The following is an 18744-nucleotide window of genomic DNA, read 5'->3' as shown; positions in this document are numbered from 1 at the left end:
TTTGGTTCGGACCTGCAACCATCGTCATTTAGAGTCCCGAGACCACTGCCATATCGTCGCCGCCGTGATCCTTGCTCCGATTGTGTTTTTGCAGGCATCACTAAGATCGTCCACTGCCGATCTACCATTTAGTGAAAACCTGACCACCATCAGAGGTTCCACGCGCCCTCACGCGCTGCCCAAAGAATCTGCGCATAAGATCACGTGCTCCATGCACTGCCAAGCGCCGTCTGTCTTCTTCATGCGCCTACATGCGCTGCCATGCGGCAGATCTGCACCTGTTGACGTCAGCCCTAGGTGACATCATCACTGCCACGTCAGCCCTAGCTGACGTCATCACTCTGCGTCATTGCTTACATCATCATAGTCAGCCGCTTACATCAGCAAACGTCATCTGCTTATGTCATCCTAGTTAGCTGACTGAGCCGTTGACCGTTGACTTTGACTTTGACCGTTGACTTTTTCATAGTTGACTTTTTGCAGTCTCAGTGCTCCTTACCCAGTTTTTCACTTAGATTTCATTTTTGCAGTCCATTTTTGCATATTTTGCTTCTAAATGAAGAATAAGGACATGTATTCTTCTTGTTGCAATAATCGTAGCCTACAATTCAGCAAACGTTTTTGCAATTTTTGCAAACGTTTTGGCCACAATATTGAGATATCGTCGCAACAAATCAGCTATTTCAATTTTTGCTGCTACTGTTGCTAACACTGAGAGTGTCCAACTGATGGCTCCCATCTTTGCACAGTCTAAATCTTCAAGACGCACTTTCACCATGTCCATAGATGACCTTAAAAACATCATCGCCAATGTTATTCGTATGGTTGGTAATGCATCTTATTCCTTTTCTCTCTCAGCTTTATCTGGTATGTCTCCTTCCTCTTGGCTTATGGATTCCGCTTGTTGCAATCACATGACACCTCACTCGTCCTTATTTTCTGAACTCAAACCTGCACCACACCCTCTTAATATTCGCATAGCAAATGGTTCCACAATGTCTGGCCATAATATAGGTTCTGTTTCGACCTCCAACCTCTCGGTTCTTGGGGTCTTTAATGTTCCTGACCTTTCTTACAATTTATTTTCTGTGGGACAATTAGCTGAGTTAGGTTATCGCATTATATTTGATTATTCTGGGTGTATTATGCAGGATCCGAGGATGGGACATGAGCTTGGGATCGGTCCCAGAGTTGGGCGTATGTTTCCCGTGGACAACATTTGTCTTCCACTTGTTGCTCCTGTTTTTATTGCTATAGCTACTACAGTTTCTTCAATTCCTTCCCTTGCACTTTGGCATGCTCGACTTGGTCACGCATCTTCCTCTCGTGTATAACAATTGACTTTTAGAGGTTTGTTAGGTTCGGTGTCTACAGAAAATTTTGATTGTGTTTCATGTCAGTTAGGAAAACAACTAGCTTTGCCTTTCAATATTAGTGAATCCATATCCATTGATATCTTTGACCTTATTTATTCTGATGTTTGGGGGCCTTCCTTTGTCTCTAGTATTGGTGGGTCTCGATATTTTGTTGTCTTTGTTGATAATTACTCTCGTTATAGCTGGATTTTTAATATGAAACATCGTTCTGAATTATTGGAAGTATATTCTAATTTTGCAAAAATAGTTGAAACTCAGTTTTCCAGATACATCAAAATTTTTCAATCTGATAATGCTCTTGAATACACTCAATATGCTTTCCAAGCTGTTTTGCATTCCTATGGCACTGTTCATCAACTAACTTGTCCAGGTACTTCTCAACAAAATGGTAGAGCCGAACAAAAACTTCGTCATATTCTTGACACTGTTCGTGCTCTCCTTTTATCTGCCCAAGTTCTTGCTCCTTTTTGGGGTGAAGCTACTCTTCATGCTGTTTATACTATTAATCACATTTCGAGTTTTGTTATCCAAAATCAAACTCCTTATGAGCGCCTTTTTGAGTCACCTCTAGACTATCACCACCTTCGCTCCTTCGGTTCTGCTTGTTTCGTTCTTCTTTAGCCACATGAGCATAACAAACTTGAGTTTCGGTTCAGGTTTTGTTGTTTTCTTGGCTATGGCGAAACTCAAAAGGGGTATCGGTGTTATGATCTTGTCTTTCATCGTCTTCGTGTCTCCCACAATGTTGTCTTTTGGGAAAATTGCCTCTTTGTCGAGCTCTGTCACTTCTGTGCCTCCCTGTCTTCCTCCTTTGTCTTAGAACTTTTTCCAGATGAGACACATATTCCTTCTGTAGCTGCTCCTGATCCTCCTGTAGTTGCTCCTGATTCTCCTGTAGACTTCTCTGTCCAACTACCAGATATCAGTGATCCTTTTCCTAGTTCACCTTTTAATGAACAAGTGGAAGATGAACAGGTTGAAGACGAGGTACCCAACCCTAACCTTGAGCTTGGGTCCTTGCTCCTGCTCTGTTTGAAGATCTTGCACAAGACATTCCACCTCGTCACTCAACTCGAATAAGATCTATTCCTGCACATTTACTTGACTATTATTGTTACACTGCCTTTGCTACACTACACGAGCCTCACACCTATCGTGAGGCTTCCACTAACCCTTTATGGCAGATTACAATGAAAGAGGAATTTGATGCATTATCTAAAAACCATACTTGGGATTTGGTGACATTTCTCCCCGGGAAATCTGTGGTTGGTTGTAAGTGGATCTACAAGATTAAGACTCGCTGATGGGTCCATTGAGTGCTACAAAACTCGTCTTGTTGCAAAAGGTTTTACATAGGAGTATGAGATTGATTATGAAGAGACCTTTGCTCCGGTTGCTCGTATCTCATCTGTTCGTGCCCTCTTAGCTGTTGCTGCTGCCAGTAAATGAGACATTTTTTAGATGGATGTCAAAAATTCATTCTTTAATGGAGATTTAAGTGAAGAAGTGTATATGCAACCTCCTCCTGGTCTCTCTGTTGACTCAAACAAGGTTTGTCACATTCGACGTGCACTTTATGGCCTTAAACAAGTTCCACGAGCTTGGTTTGCCAAATTCAGCTCTACCATCTCTCGCTTGGGTTACATGGCTAGTCATTATGATTCTGCTTTATTTCTTCGTTGCATTGACAAATGCACTATTTTACTTCTCCTATATGTGGATGATATGATCATAATTAGTGATGACCTCAATGGCATTCAAGAACTCAAGGCTTTTCTTAGTCAGCAGTTTGAGATGAAAGATCTTGGATATCTCAGCTACTTCTTGGATCTTGAAATCAGTCATTCTACAGATGAACTTTATATTACTCAAGCCAAGTATGCCTCTGAACTCTTGTTTCGAGCTGGACTCACTAATAGCAAGACTGCTGACACTCCAGTTGAGCTTAATGCGCATTTGACTCCCTCAGGGGGGAAACCATTGTCTAATCCCTCTCTTTACAGACGCGTGATTGGCAGCCTAGTTTATCTCACTGTCACTCATCCAGACATTTCCTATGCTGTTCAACAGGTGAGCCAATATCTGTCTGCTCCACGATTTACTCACTATGCTGTTGTTCTACGCATTCTTCGATACCTAAAGGGCACTCTCTTCTATGGTCTTTTCTACTCTACTCAGTCTCCTCTTATTCTCTGTGCATTTTCTGAGGCTGATTGGGCAGGAGATCCCACTAATCGCAGGTCCACCACTGGTTATTGCTTTCTTTTTGGTTCTTCTTTGATTTCTTGGCGAAACAAGAAACAAACTCATGTGGCCCGCTCAAGTACTAAAGCAGAATATCGCGCCCTTGCTGATACCACATCTGAGCTCCTTTGGCTATGATGGCTTCAAGACTTAGGTGTGTCTACATCCTCTGCTACTCCTCTCTATTGTGACAACCAAAGTGCCATTTATATTGCTCACAATGATGTCTTCCATGAACGGACTAAACACATTGAGATCGATTGTTATTTTATCAGTTATCATCTTGTCCATGGTGCTCTTGAGTTGATCTCAGTCTCTTCTAAAGATCAACTTGCAGATATCTTCACCAAGTCACATCCTAAGGGATGCATTCGTACTTTGGTTGACAACTTTAAGTTGGTCTCACATCCACCTTGAGTTTTAGGGGGGTTGTTAATAAGTATAGTGTTGTGGGCTTTAGGCCCAACTAGATTACTTGTATAGCACACATTCTTATACTACACTCTTACTTGTACTACACTCATATGCTTCCTATATAAAGGCATTTATATATATTCTTTCACTATGAAATACAATACTACAGATTTCAGTATTTCAAACACATAAAAAAGAAAATACTCCCTATCTCCATCTCCCTATCTCACGTTATGAAATTTAAAACCACGTTCATTCTCCCAAAAAAAAAAAAAAAAAAACCACGTTCTCACATCCACCACAATATTATCCTTCTTCAGTTTCTTCTTCCATCATCCACCCAATCTTCTTCCACCATCTTTCACTCTCACTTTGTTAAGTCTTCACAGTTTTTTCAAATCCTATTCATAAACTGATACATGTTTTGATGTCAAAATGGTAGGCGTCTAAGATGAAGTATTTAATAGTGGCTCCAATGTGGTGTTTTGGTCATTGTTGGTCCTCAATAGGGAAGGTCGGGGGCAGGTTTTTGGATTCGGACATTTTCCCCTAATTCCATTGGATTGTCATCATCGTTATCCTTAATTTTTGGTTTACTGGATAGATTGTGGCTGTGGGTTTAGAAGATTATGATACTTTGTTTACTAGAAGCATTATTAAGGGTATCAGTACACCTTTCAATTTGCAGTATTTATAATTCGGAACTTTTTTGTTGTTGTTATTATTCAAGGGTGTCTGATGTTCCTGATCACATTATGCCTTCACTTCATACATTTTTTCTAGAGTAATTTTTTCTAGAATGTCTTATCAATTGGCCGAATTCAAGATTAATGTACGATTCGGGATTAATGTACGGCTGTGAATGTTCTTGAATTTTGTTGTTGTGTTAGCCACGGATGTAAACAATCTTAAATCCATTTCAATTAAAAAAAATTAACAATCTTGAATTTTGTTGTTGTGTTAGCCACGGATGTAAACAATCTTAAATCCATTTCAATTAAAAAAAATTAACTTCCACACAAAGAATGATATAGGATTATAGTCTTTTGACTCTTTGTTAGATAACTATAATCCTTTCCTAAATCTAATCTTTTTTTAGTATGAGATAGGACAAAATTGCTTTTTGCCCCTTTCCGAAAAAAAATCCAGCATTTTGCCTTCTTTCTCAAACTAATTAGGGAAATGCCCCTCTTTTGAAAATCGAGTTTTTGAAAATCGATTTAAGCCCTATAGCGGCGTTTTTAAGGACCCTATAGTGACGTTTTAAGGACCTATAGTGACGTTTTGTAACTCGATTTTCATAAAGTCGAGTTATAGGTAAAAAAAAAAAAAAATTGCATGTAACTCGACTTTATGAAAATCGAGTTACAAAACGTCATTATATGTCCTTAAAACGTCACTATAGGGTCCTTAAAAACGCCGCTATAGCCCTAAATCGATTTTCAGAAACTCGATTTTCAAAAGAGGGGGATTTCCTTAATTAGTTTGAGAAAGAGGGCAAAATGCTGGATTTTTTTTCAGAAAGGGGGAAAAAGCAATTTTCTCTGTATGAGATAGGATTATAGTCTTTTGACTCTTTGTTAGATAACTGTAATCCTTTCCTAAATCTAATCTTTTTTTACAGGCATGAAGAAATGGGGAGAGAAAAGCCAAAAGAAGGAGGAGAGATAAAATAAAGGGTATTTATCTCCACAGAAAAGAAGAAGATTGAACTCCATGCTAATCTATTTCCATATTCTTCCAACGGTAAGTTGGTCTCACTTTGTTCCTATCTTTAATGAACTCTTAAAATAATTCTAGCTTTGCATGGACATATCATGTGATGAAAAAAATTATTTCACCCACAAATCCATAACTCATCATACTCCTAAGTGTTTTTGTGATAAGAAAATGTATCAATCTCAATTTATAATTGATGCAAATTATGAATCTTAAAAAAAAAAAAAAAAAAAAAAACTTCTAAGCACGCACGTGAGTGATTGAATATATCTGGAATTGAAGTTTTATTGGAAATGGCAAATGTTTTGTTATGGCATAAAGTCAGCTTATAACAGTGATTTTTTATGTTATATGATGCTTGCAGATATGATTACTTTATTGGCATCAAGTGCAGTCAAGAATTGCCCTAATAAGAATGATGAGATAGCCCTAATAAGAAGGATATGACCATGGCATGGATGAGAATCAGCTATAATTGTGTGGAAATTGGGCATTCATTTTCCTAATGCCCCTAATCTTTTTATGCTATTAGTACCTTTTGAGTTACTTTGTATCATTTAAGTTTCTCTATTTCTACTTAAGTTTGTCTTTGGATTATGTATTCACACCGTCAATTTAGATCTATTATTTTAGTTGTTGTATTGAGTGATACTTCACATTGCATTGAATTAAATGTACAAATTTTAGTTCAAGTTAACATAAAATTCTTTTTAAAAGAATCCTTTAAGGTGGCTTTACACGAATTGATAGCTCATTTCTATTAAAAGTTTTAAAAAAATTCACTTTTAAGTCACTTTTGTAATCCTCTTATAAGAAAAATAGTAGTCCTTAATTGATTGTGTTTTAGGCTTTATTGTAGATCATCGCGTACCCTTGGTACGGTATAAGTATAAATGATTCTAGGGTGTGAGGGGTAAGGGTCGGAGTTCAAGTCTGCAAGAGGGAGTTTTACATACATAATACACTTAGATTATACTAGAATAAAAATTCTATCTTGTATAAAAAAAAAAGATTTATTGTAGATGAGATGTTTGGACTTTGGAGTTGTCCCTTTAAATCTTGATCCATTTTTTTCGGTAAAAAATATAAATCTTGATCTTTTAAACTTAATATTTTTTACTGACAAATGATGTCCACATTATTTACAAATAAAAGCATATTATTGGGGAAAAAAAAAACCAAGCATTGGTATATTTTGGTGTATCCAACAGAAACATTTAGGGCTCAAAACTTATTGCATGTGCTTTGTGTTGCTCTAAGGATATATTGACTTCTACGCATTTGTCCAAATAATATTATGCATTTGTGAAAGCTGTAAAGTATTTGCATTTAAAAACAAGAAACAAAGAAAAGCCTTTACACTGTGTTTGGTTGGGGCAATTTTAGAGGGGATGGAAAACATAGGGTGGAAAATTGAGTGGAAAACAGTATTTTCCACTGTTTGGGAAAGAGAGAAAAATAGGGAGAGTGGAAAACCCGGGAGAAAATTTTCTCTCCCGGGCTCACAAATTTCGTCTCCCCAAATCAGAAGGAAAAGGCATAAGAGAAAATTGCCTCTTTGCACTTTTACAAAAATGCCCTCTCCAACGTCTACAACAACCCAGTGCGGGCACGGCAGAATAAGAAGAAAGAAGAGGCAGAATAAGAAGAAAGAAGTAGGAAATAACCACCAAACCCAGCACCACCACCAAACACTGCAACCTAGCACAAAAAAATTAACCCAAAATCAACACAAAATTAACGAAAAAACAATTAGAAAATCCAACTCAAAATCACTGCCCAAAATCAAACCCAACCCAAAATCATCATCTATAATAAAAGCATAAAACTCAAATTGTAAAAGAAGAGGAGGAAAGAAAAATATTCTCAAAAAAAAAAAAAAAAACGAAATTTTTACCGTGTTCATCCAAAAACCCATCCAAAAAACGAAATCATCATCTATCATTTTATTTTTGACAAACCCATGTTCATCCAAAAACTTTAGACCAAAATCTAGCCATCCACCTGCAACTCCTCACCAAAAAAAAAAAAAAAAAAAAATGAAAGAAAGAAGGAGAAGAAAGAGAGGCGGAGACAGAGAAAAGAGATAAAAAGGAGACAAAGAAAAGGGAAATATTATTTAATAAAAAAGTATGTATAATAGATAAATTAATAGGGGTGTTTTGTAAAAATAATAGTGTAAAAATGATGGTGTTTTATTTAATGAGTATAAATAAATTTATTTATTACATATTATGTAATAAGAGTATAATAGTCAATTTATATAAATTACATTTTCTATTATTCCCTTTTTCTCTCCAACAAAATAAAAGAGTTTTCCACTCTCTTATTTTTCCACTCCTCCAACCAAACACATAAGAGGGAAAACTAAAAATTTTCCATCCTCCCACTTTTTTATCCTCCCACAATTTTCCATCCTCTCACTTTTCCGCTCCTCCAAACCCTTAAGGAATGAACGTAATAACGAAAAATCGCAAGGGAAGCTTATGTAATTTTCCCAAAACCTAATGTATTGGGGGTTAATTGTTAAGATTGGAAATGCAGGGTGGGACTAAATGTTGGGAAATGCTTTGTAAAGAAAAAAAAAATCCATATATATATTCTTTCTTTTTTGGTTTTATGTTAAAAATTTTGATTCATTTAAATTTGGGTTTTTTTACGTTTGTCAAGTGGTGTTATGTATTTGTCAATTATTGTTATAGTTAAGAGTGATATTAGCCTTTGATCATGCACTCAATGTTGGGATGCTTTGTAAAGAAAAAAAAAATCCATATATATTCTTTCTTTTTTGGGTTTATGTTAAAAAATTCAATTCATTTAAATTTGGTTCTTTTTTTTTTTTTTTTTTTTTGCGTTTGTCAAGTGGTGTCATGTATTTGTCAATTATTGATATAATTAAGCGTGATACTAACTTTTGAGCACACGCTCATGCGTGTGCTTTTTTGGGTAAAGATTAATAATTTGCATCGATTATAATTTGGGATTGCTACATTTTTCAATCACAAAAAGAACCTAGGGATGTGTTGAAGAATTATTTAAAAATTTGATTCATTTAAATTTGGGTTTTTTTGCGTTTGTCAAGTGGTGTTATGTATTTGTCAATTATTGATATAATTAAGAGTGATACTAGCTTCTGAGCACGTGCTCAATTTTTTTGGTAAAGATTAATAATTTGAATCTATTATAATTTGGGATTAGTACAATTTTCAATCGCAAAAAAACCTAGGAGTGTGATGAGTATTATGTGCGGTGAAATAATTCTTCATCACACCTCTAGTTTTTTTTTTTTTTTTTTTTTTTTTGTGATTGAAAAATATAGAAATCCCAAATTATAATAGATGCAAATTATTAATCTTTACTCAAAAAAATAGAAGAGGCCAGTTGTTATTGACTTATATAAACTTGCACGATCTACCATATATGAGTTGTAAAACAACGTTGTTTGATTCTTGTAATTTTTATTTGGTTAAATATCAAATTCACTAATAAGCAAGCCTGTTCTTACTCCTAATACATTAATTTTTGCTTGAATTTCACTTTTATGCATTCCAGTATTTTCATTTCCATGTTGATGCATTTGTAGAAGTCCTGTTCCATTTCTCTTAACTCAGACAATTGTTCTCAAGTATAAGGCATTAGCGCATGCAAAGTGGGCTGAGCATCACTTGAATTTTGTGTCTTTAGCTTTCCTTTAGTTCCATCATTGGATTCCATGTGTTGTAATCTCTCTCTCTCTCTCTCTCTCACACACACACACACACACACACACTCACTCTTTGATTACCTGTTGGTGAGAAAATATGGATTAATCAATGAGAATCTGGACTTTGGAGCATGCCATGGATGTCACTCTCAAAAAGTCCCATAGATTATAGAAAAAAGAAAGAGTCCATGCTGAATGCATCATTCAAACATATAATAGATGGGAAGAAACGTTAATCACAACATGTATTAGGACATATGTCAAGAAAAGATTTGATCATTTTATCTCAAATACTTAACACAACTTTGTGACTGATAATAGATGGGAAGAAATGTTAATCTCAAACATCTTAGAACATATGTCAAGGAAAGGTCAGATAATTTTATCAAAAAAAGAAAAAGAAAAGGTCAGATAATTTTATCTTAAATACTTAACACAACTTTGTGATTGAGGTCGATATATAGCAGATTGCCTAATAGACATTGTCAAGACCTCCATTCCTAAGATTGCAAAAGATCTTTATTGTTTAATTGCAAACCTAACATGCCATTATCTCTAACCTCACAAAATGGATACTAATGGTAAGACGAATGGATTTGAGGACTGTGTTCTAATAAGGCCAACAACAGTATTTCTCAACTGACATGTTCTAGTGTTTTTAACAAAAACAAAAATGTCAAAGATTTAAATATCTCTTAAACATCTCATCTCCAACTATCAAATTATTAAAAAAAAAAAAACCAATAAGAAACAACATAATATAAACAAGATCAAAATACATATAAACCTCAAACATAATTGAAATCCTAAAATTTTTAACAAAAAAGCTGTCATTAGTTTACCGTGTAAGATCGTTTAGAGGATTAATTATAAACAATAGTGAAAATATGTTAATAAAACCTAAATAAAAAAACTTAATTAATAATTTTACACTGTTAAAACAAGAACATATTTTAGACATAGAGTATATAATAGAATTTTAAATAAATAATATTAAATTGATATTTAAATATTAAAAAATAATCACTTAAATTTATCGTTTTAACCCTAATTTTTTTTAGTAAAAATGTATTTATAGAGTATAGCAGCTAACAACCGTAGTTTACAAACAAAACAAAAGTGTGCGCATTATTAGTGGTGGACATGCAATCGGCGCATCTTAGTAACGCCCACGCAACAAAGTACTGTCACAAACTCTTCTCCCTCTCCTCCACTTCACTCCTCGCATCCGATTCTCTCTCTCTCTCTCTCTCTCTCTCTAAATTTTCCCGTGAAACAAACAGAAAACCTAAAAAAAAAAAAAAAACGAAAAGAAATTTCTTAATAGCCACTCTGTGCTTCTCTGCTTTTCGTTTATTTTACGGTGAAATGAATAAGTTTTGGTGAAAGTGCGGTGAAATTAGGGTTTCGTTTGATTGAAGATGATGATTCCGTGGGGTGGAATCAGTTGCTGTTTGAGTGCAGCTGCTCTGTACCTTCTTGGAAGAAGCAGTGGAAGGTACATGCTTAATTCTAGCCCTAATTGTTTTATCTGTTTATTCAAATTTGAAAATAATTAGTTTAGGTTTTGCTAATTTGTTCACATACATTGCTTAATTTGGCAATTGCTTGTAATGGGTGTTCTTTATTTCTATTTCTATTTTTTTTTTTTTTTTAAATGTGGTTTTGATGCATTTGTTTTTGGTGATTTATGATAGGGATGCAGTGCTTCTTAAGTCAGTGGCTCGGGTGAATCAGTTGAGGGAATTGGGTATGCGCCTTTTTGGAAACTGGAGGGTTCATTTTTTTTATATTGTTTTTGTTGTTACAATGTGTTTTGAATTAGACAAATGATTCTTGTGGATGTTAAATTTACATTTGTTTAGGTTGTGTTTGAGTTTTGAGGATTTTAAATCAATAGTTTTGAAGTATAGTTGTTAGTGTAAATTGGTTGATATAACTAAACAACATGATGATTCGGGTTTTGGTGATTTTGTTCAGACAAAATCAATTGTGTGATATTATGAATTTGACTTGTTATCTAACATCTAATCATTTTATAACCACATGTTAATGAAAATTAAGTCTGAAGACAACATATTTCATAACTGTTGAGGTGGTAGGTTATGATTGATGTACAATAAAAGTGATGTTATTGGTGGTCAAGTGAAAATGATTTTGCGTTAATCACTATGTGCCATCTTAACCGGTGTTGTTAAAAGTGCGCTTTAAGCGGGCTTAAGCTCAAAGCTCGAAGCCCCAAGGCTCTAGCGCTTTTTGCCTCAAAAGCTAGGCTCATTCAAAGAAGCGCGCTTTATGCGCACTCTTTTGCACTCTTTCAAAAAGCTCAAAGCTCACTTTTAGGCGCTTTTTAATATTTTTTTTTAAAAATAAATCAAAACTGAAATAAAACATTAGGATCTTGACATTATTGATATAAACCATTGATTTGACATGTTTTTAGTGTAACTTACTTATCAAAAAAAGATATTTTGAGTGTAACTTGTCCTAAAAGGCTAAAACCCAGCTCACAACCTCCCTGTTCTTCCCTATATTTATTTTTATTTTTTCTTGATTTTTCTCCTTGAAATAGTAACCCACCCAGCTTCTTCTTCTTATTTTATTTTTTCCCTTTTGGATATATGCTTGGTACCAATTACCATGTCGCTATGTCATATTCTTAGCTCATTCATGGGGAAAAAAAAAGTGCGATATAACATATTTGTGGTGATTGTTTAATTACTTCAGTGGTTGATGTTGAACATAGCAGACTAATTCCTATAGAGTTACAAGTGATTAAATTATTAACTAATATTACTAACTAGTCATAGGGCATTATGGATATTGGAGATTTAAGAAAGGATATTACATGGAAGTACTCATATCTAGCTTATCCAAAAAAAATAAAATGACTTGATCTGCAATTTTTGTGTTAAAATTGAAAAAGTAGGGCTTATCTAAATGTTATATGAATTATATAAAATTTTTTATTTCAATTTCTATGATAATTTGATCATTTGGTTGTTGCATTTCTCACTAATAATTATTTTTAAATTTATTAAATTATTATTTTTAAATGTGCGCTTCACTTCAATCAGGCGCTTGCTTGCGCTTTGTGCTTCGTGCCTAGGCTCCAAGAGGTCTTTGCGCTTAAGTGCACCCCTTGCTTTGACCAACACTGATCTTAACAAGTGGTGAAGATTTTTGTGTTTGTAGTTTTGTCATATTAATAAAGCTCAAATTCATAAATAAATTTTGATAGTAGAAAAAGAAGAAGAAGAAGAAGATTTGTCATTTCATATTCTATTCAAGTCCTTTAAACTAAAATTTGAAATTCAAATCCTTCTCTTTAAATGGAAATATCTAAACAAACTGCTAGTGTGTTAGATTGATGTATTTTGGGTTTTAAAACCTTCAATGTGAATAGAATTTGTTTCCAAGCTACCAGTGAGCTCTAACTTAATGTCGTGTTTGTGGATTTGCTCATTTGTTCTTTTTGATTTGTTGTGAAGTATACTTGTCAAGATTACTCATTGAATCTGTTGCCCAATTAGTTTCTGTGAGGATTATATAACGTTGGAACTTTGCTCATGATATGCAGATAGCACGTCTTTGTAATAAAATATGGCAACTTAGTTGTGTCTATACAAGTTCTGTTGGTCTTTTATGCCTTTCTACAGTGAAATGTCATAAGTGCTATTTGCATGTATGTATATGTTTATATATGATGCAAAATTTTAAAAATAAATAAACTTCTTGTAGAAGTGATCTGTTGAACTGAAAAAAGAAGAAGTGATCTCTTGATTGAGTTTATCAATCTTTGGGTAATATTACACACTGATGTTTTAGGCACATTAGACCTTCAAAGTATTTTTTGAATTGCATCAATCAAACTCTTACTCTCACTTTATTTATGTGCTGGGCTACAGTATGATGTCTTTTAGTGAAGAACATGAAAAGGCGATTATTAATTATGCTTTTTGGGTAAGTGATTACTGGTTATGTTAACAAGTCATCTTAGAATAAGTTTGTTGTCCTTGAGAAAGAATTACTGAGATTGCTTGGTGATGCTTAATTGTAGTATAATATTATGATTCTTTCGTAATTTCAACCATATCATTTGTGACTTGTTCCAACAATCTTTGCCAATATGCTCTAGCCCAAATTGCACTTCCTTCTCCCTGAAGAATGTGTGGAGGGTGAGGTCTTGGGTTCAAAACCCACTACATGCATGGGCACCTTTAATTTTATAAATAAATAAGAAAATATGAGAGTTTTCTTGCTGTCTTCTTAGGGTGCTGAGGACTTAAGATATAGGCTTTTAAATGTGCTCTGGTTTTGAACTTCTATGGGGGTTGATTTATTTCATAACTAATGTGATTAGTATGCTTTGATATGATCCTTAATGATGAGTTTTCTTGCCATCTTCTTAGGTTGCTGAGGACTTAAGATATAGGCTTTAAATGTGCTCTGGTTTTGAACTTCTATTGGGGTTGATTTATTTCATAACTAATGTGATTAGTCTGGTTTGATACATTCCTTAATGATGAGTTTTGTGTTCTTATGCTTTTCAGCTCAGTTATTGGATGCTGAGTGTATATTACCTCTGGTTGTCACAATTTCTGGAAGAGTTGGTTCTGAAACCCCGGTCAACTGTGAGTTCAGTGGTTTACGGGGTGTTATTGTAGAGGAAACGGTACACATTTATTAATTCAAAGATCATAACATACATATATTTTATAAGAAAATTTAGTTTTGTCTCTCAATTTGTAATCCATATGTAACAATCATATTGATATCTATTTCAGGCAGAACAACATTTTTTGAAACACAATGATGCTGGGTCATGGATACAGGATTCTGCTTTGATGCTGTCCATGAGTAAAGAGGTTCCATGGTATCTGGTAATAGACTCTCTCTCTCTCACCCCCTGAGGTTGCATCTTTGTGTGTGGTTCGGACTCCTAAGTTTATTTTGCCTTAATTGTTCAGTTGAAGGATGTTGACTTTCATTTAAAATTTAAGTTTTGACTTACTTTATTTCTTGGTGGCTCCTTGGTTCATCTGTCAGGATGATGGAACTGGTCGTGTATTTGTGGTGGGGGCTCGAAATGCATCAGGGTTTGTACTACCAGTTGGAAGTGAGGTTTTTGAAGAGTCAGGAAGATCCCTGGTACGTGGAACATTAGACTATCTCCAAGGCCTAAAGGTATGCCTTCTTCACCAATTTATCCCTTTGAGCTTGAGGACACTGGCAAAATTTTGGGTCAATTAATGTGATGAAGTTTACATGTTTTAGATGCTTGGAGTCAAGCGAATTGAACGAGTACTTCCAACTGGGACTTCCTTGACTGTTGTTGGTGAGGTATGAGCACTAGAATATAATTATGAATTCTTACATACTCTCCTTGATTGGAGTGTGGCTTTGTCGCATTTTTCTTGTTTTTCCCTTCCTGTTTTGCTTGATCATTGTAATTTTGGTTCTTGATTTTTGCCCCCAAAGTACATCCCTAGTGTACTTGGGTTGGCTATTTTTATTTATAAAATTTTTTGTTATCTATCAATAAAAAAAAAAAAAACTGAAGAAGATAAACACTGTCAACTTAGGGTTCAGTTGTTTTACGCATTGTATTACCATGTCTGATTTTTTAATTTATGTTAACTCTTCTCTTTGATTTTGGTTGTATTCGTTTCAAGTGCAATGGGTTTACCATCGTAAACACAATTTTCTTTTCTTATCAATAAAACTTTGATTACATATAAAAAAAGGGATTCTATTATATCATTATGTACTCAAGAACTAGATGAATAGTTGAGCCTTTCTCTCTCCCTCTCTCTCTCTTTCTTTCTTTCTTTTTTTTTTTTTTTTTTTTTTCAATTAGAATTTTGTCTATTTTGTGTGTGTTTCTCCCTCTCTCTCTCTTTCTTTTTTTTTTTTTTTTTTTTTTTTTTTTTTCAATTAGAATTTTGTCTATTTTGTGTGTGTGGTAGAATTGCATTATTTGTTTGTTCTAAGTTGTGTTTTCAGTTTAAATCAATCTGCTTCAATTTGGTGGCTCTTATAGATTGCTTAGTCAACACATGGCTATACAATAATGCATGTATTATTAATTCTATGATATTAAAGAAACATTGTCATGTTTTCACAAATGGCTAAATAATAGTTCCATGCATGCGCTAGCACTTGGCAAAGTGATTGTTTACATAGTAAACTTGGGTCTTTCATTCCCTTTGTGGTGAACTATTTTGTGATAATCATATCAGAAAAAACGTGCAGCAGAATACTTTGTTTCTCATGAGTCTGATCCTCTAGGAAAAAGGGAAAAAAAAATGAAAAAGAAAAGTGAAAAACTCATGAATCTTAGATTCTAACACATTAGAGCATGAAATTTAAATCAAATAGGAACAGACCTACACAATCCATTAATACTTGTGCAAAGAAAAGATCTACAAATCATAGATCAGAACCCATTCTATACATCTTGTGGTCTTGGATGGTGTGCTTTGATGGATTTGATTTTATGCTACTATATTTATTTATTTGTTGTTTTAATTGATTTTCAGGCTGTAAAAGATGATGTTGGAACAATACGCATTCAACGACCCCATAAAGGGCCATTTTATGTTTCTCCCAAATCTATTGACCAGCTCATAGCTAATCTTGGGAAGTGGGCAAGGTTGTGTTTCTGTCTGTATATACCTGCACACTTTTCCCCCATTCTTTTTAATTATTTTAATCTAATTAACAGAGATTTACTTAACAGGTGGTATAAGTATGCATCTATGGGTTTGACGGTGTTTGGTTTCTATCTCATTGCTAAGCGCACTATCCAATATTTCATGGAAAGAAGGCGACGTTCTGAATTGCAGAGAAGGTATGTTGTACTAGTATTTATAATTTTTATTGGGAAACTGAAAACAACATAAGAGTGACTGATCAATTCATGTCCAATGGGAATGTTATAATTTTGAACATGCAGGGTTCTTGCTGCCGCTGCCAAGAGATCAGGGCAAGAAAATGAAGGTAAAAGTGTTGCATGTCTAAACCATGTAACTTACTCATATTCTGTTCTTGTTTCAATATGGTATTGAAAGTTGCAACTTATTTCAGGTTTAAATGAAAAGGCTGACAATGAGTTAGATGCTGCTAAAAGAGACCGTCTAATGCCAGATATATGTGTCATATGTCTCGAGCAGGAGTACAATGCTGTTTTTGTTCCGTAAGAAAACCAAATATTTTTTCCTTATTTTAGGCAAAAAGGAACTATTTAGATGTCAATCTTCTGTGAGCCACTGCCATTTATATTTATCTTTCTATCCTATAATCTTTTAATGATGGATGTGGTGATGTTGAGAATAAAAGGAAGTGGCCACTTTTCTTTGCAAGCTTTTACATCAATTTATGAACAATTTCTTGATTGGTTGCTTATTCATCACTTTCATATTCCAATTAAGTCTGATTGACTAGGTGGACCATTAGCCATGCATGATTGTCTGGGTTTGTCTAAAACATGATTACCTATGCTTGTTCTGTCCCTGTGACCACAGATGCTGTGGGAGGATGGATACCACGCACATTTTCTTAGTATGTTGAGCTGGCCACCTTTTTTTTTTTTTTTTTGGTGGGGTTGGGGTGGGGGTGGTACTTTTGAACTTGATTAAATTTCACACAATATGGTCTCCATAGTCTATATAATTATTTATGTAACAAAAGATTAAAGTTTTACTATTTGTGAAGAAAAAGCAAAGTTGCCAAGAATATAAAAAGCACATGGCTCTCAACAAACTGAATGCTTCTAGAATGTGATGTATAGTGCATCAAATGATCTAGACTCATATTTAAGACATGACCAAATCAACATTTAGCTTTGCTATCTTGAAAATTCTTATGTTCCTCATCCTTATTTAGTGTTTGTTCACTTGTTTGACAGTTCAAAAATCAAATTTAACAAATGACCTATTGCTTATAATTTCCAGGTGTGGTCATATGTGCTGTTGTATAACATGCTCTTCACACTTGACCAACTGTCCTCTTTGCCGGCGGCGAATTGAGCAGGTAGTGAAGACTTTCCGCCATTGAGGTTCTAGCAACCATGCCAGATGCTCAGATTTGAATGATAGTAGTTCACATGTAGGAATCTCAAGGCCTAAAGTTTCCTTCATCATGAGAGTTTTTTGCTAAATGGGGTAAAAATTCTGATAAGCCTTCTCTACAGCTTTCTGTTCGCAAGTTTGAAATCTACATCTGTTCGGAGAAATGGTCCCCACGTGATTACAATGTAGATTATTCATCGATAAGCATATTGTTGGGCTCTTCTGAATTGTAAATAATTTACAAATAGACAACCCTGTAAATTGATGTGATTCATAGAATTTTTTATGTCTTGACTATTGTCTCTGTTTTGGTCTGCCAATGGAGACGCCTTAGTTACTTTGTGCCTCTCTTTTTTGCGGCCACCTTACCATGATGCCTAAGTACATGATACTCTGTCTGGGATTTTATTATTTTTATAATATAAACGATTGAAGCATGGTCTAACTATAGGAGTAAAGTAATATACCAAAATTGTCTTTGTCACGGAGAGGATTTTTTTTTTTTTTTTTTTTTTTGGGGGGGGGGGTGGAAATAAAAATTGTCACCAAGAGGATGGATGTTGCTAACAGCATGAGATTTATTAAAAACATAAATATAGGGTAAATACATAATATACCTGAAGTTTGACCATAGTTTTAAATTTATCTTGAAGTTCTGATTGCAGAAATTTTACTTTATAGTTTCAAAATCATTTCAATTTAGATTCTCAGTGAGTTTTATTAACTAAAATAACTGAAACAAACCTAATTTGGACTTTGGGAGTTGGGACTTATCTTGACACCGAAAAATCCTTCTGCCAGACAGTTTTAAATGCCAAGAGAACAATCCACAAGGTAATGGCTTCATCGTTGTTTATCTGTAATGATTCATCGAGCTTGTATTAAGCTGATTTGTGAGCCTGAACAATTCAGATATAGATCTTTTTATGCAATTGAAATTTCAGGACTAAATGTAAAATTAAGGTCTAGCATGATAATCATAACTTCGAAGATGTAGGAAATTTGGTGATGAAGATTGAATAAAACTGCAAACTAATAACAGAATGAAAAATTTTCAAACCCAACCTATTGACATCTCTAGCTAAAAGGAAAAATTATATAATGTTTTGGGAGCATAATGATTGTACTTCCCCATCTCATATGAATAATAGGTCCTACTATGAATTTAATTAATTAATGTGTCCCGAAAGACTATATAACTATCTGTTTATGAGGT

General features: G+C 34.4%; 2 protein-coding genes across 2 annotated transcripts; both read left to right on the top strand.

Moving 5' to 3' along the window:
- The first annotated feature begins 3020 nt into the window (after nt 1–3020).
- LOC136065438 (secreted RxLR effector protein 161-like) lies at nt 3021–3758 on the top strand. The gene has a single exon (XM_065768602.1). The coding sequence runs from the start codon at nt 3021–3023 to the stop codon at nt 3756–3758; it is 738 nt and encodes a 245-aa protein (XP_065624674.1).
- Nucleotides 3759–10591: 6833 nt separating this feature from the next.
- LOC111998754 (E3 ubiquitin-protein ligase SP1) lies at nt 10592–17973 on the top strand. Its single transcript, XM_024030845.2, has 11 exons — nt 10592–10954; nt 11154–11206; nt 14010–14131; nt 14244–14339; nt 14506–14643; nt 14734–14799; nt 15999–16111; nt 16199–16309; nt 16415–16458; nt 16546–16654; nt 17412–17973. The coding sequence occupies exons 1-11, from the start codon at nt 10878–10880 to the stop codon at nt 17512–17514; spliced, it is 1032 nt and encodes a 343-aa protein (XP_023886613.1). The 5' UTR covers nt 10592–10877; the 3' UTR covers nt 17515–17973.
- Nucleotides 17974–18744: the final 771 nt, after the last annotated feature.

The sequence above is a fragment of the Quercus suber genome, unplaced genomic scaffold (assembly GCF_002906115.3).
Source record: "Quercus suber isolate HL8 unplaced genomic scaffold, Cork oak 2.0 scaffold_970, whole genome shotgun sequence".
In the NCBI taxonomy this organism is placed as follows: Eukaryota; Viridiplantae; Streptophyta; class Magnoliopsida; order Fagales; family Fagaceae; genus Quercus; species Quercus suber.
The sequence above is the reverse complement of the archived record's forward strand: the minus strand, read 5'-3'. Positions and strand labels throughout refer to the sequence as shown.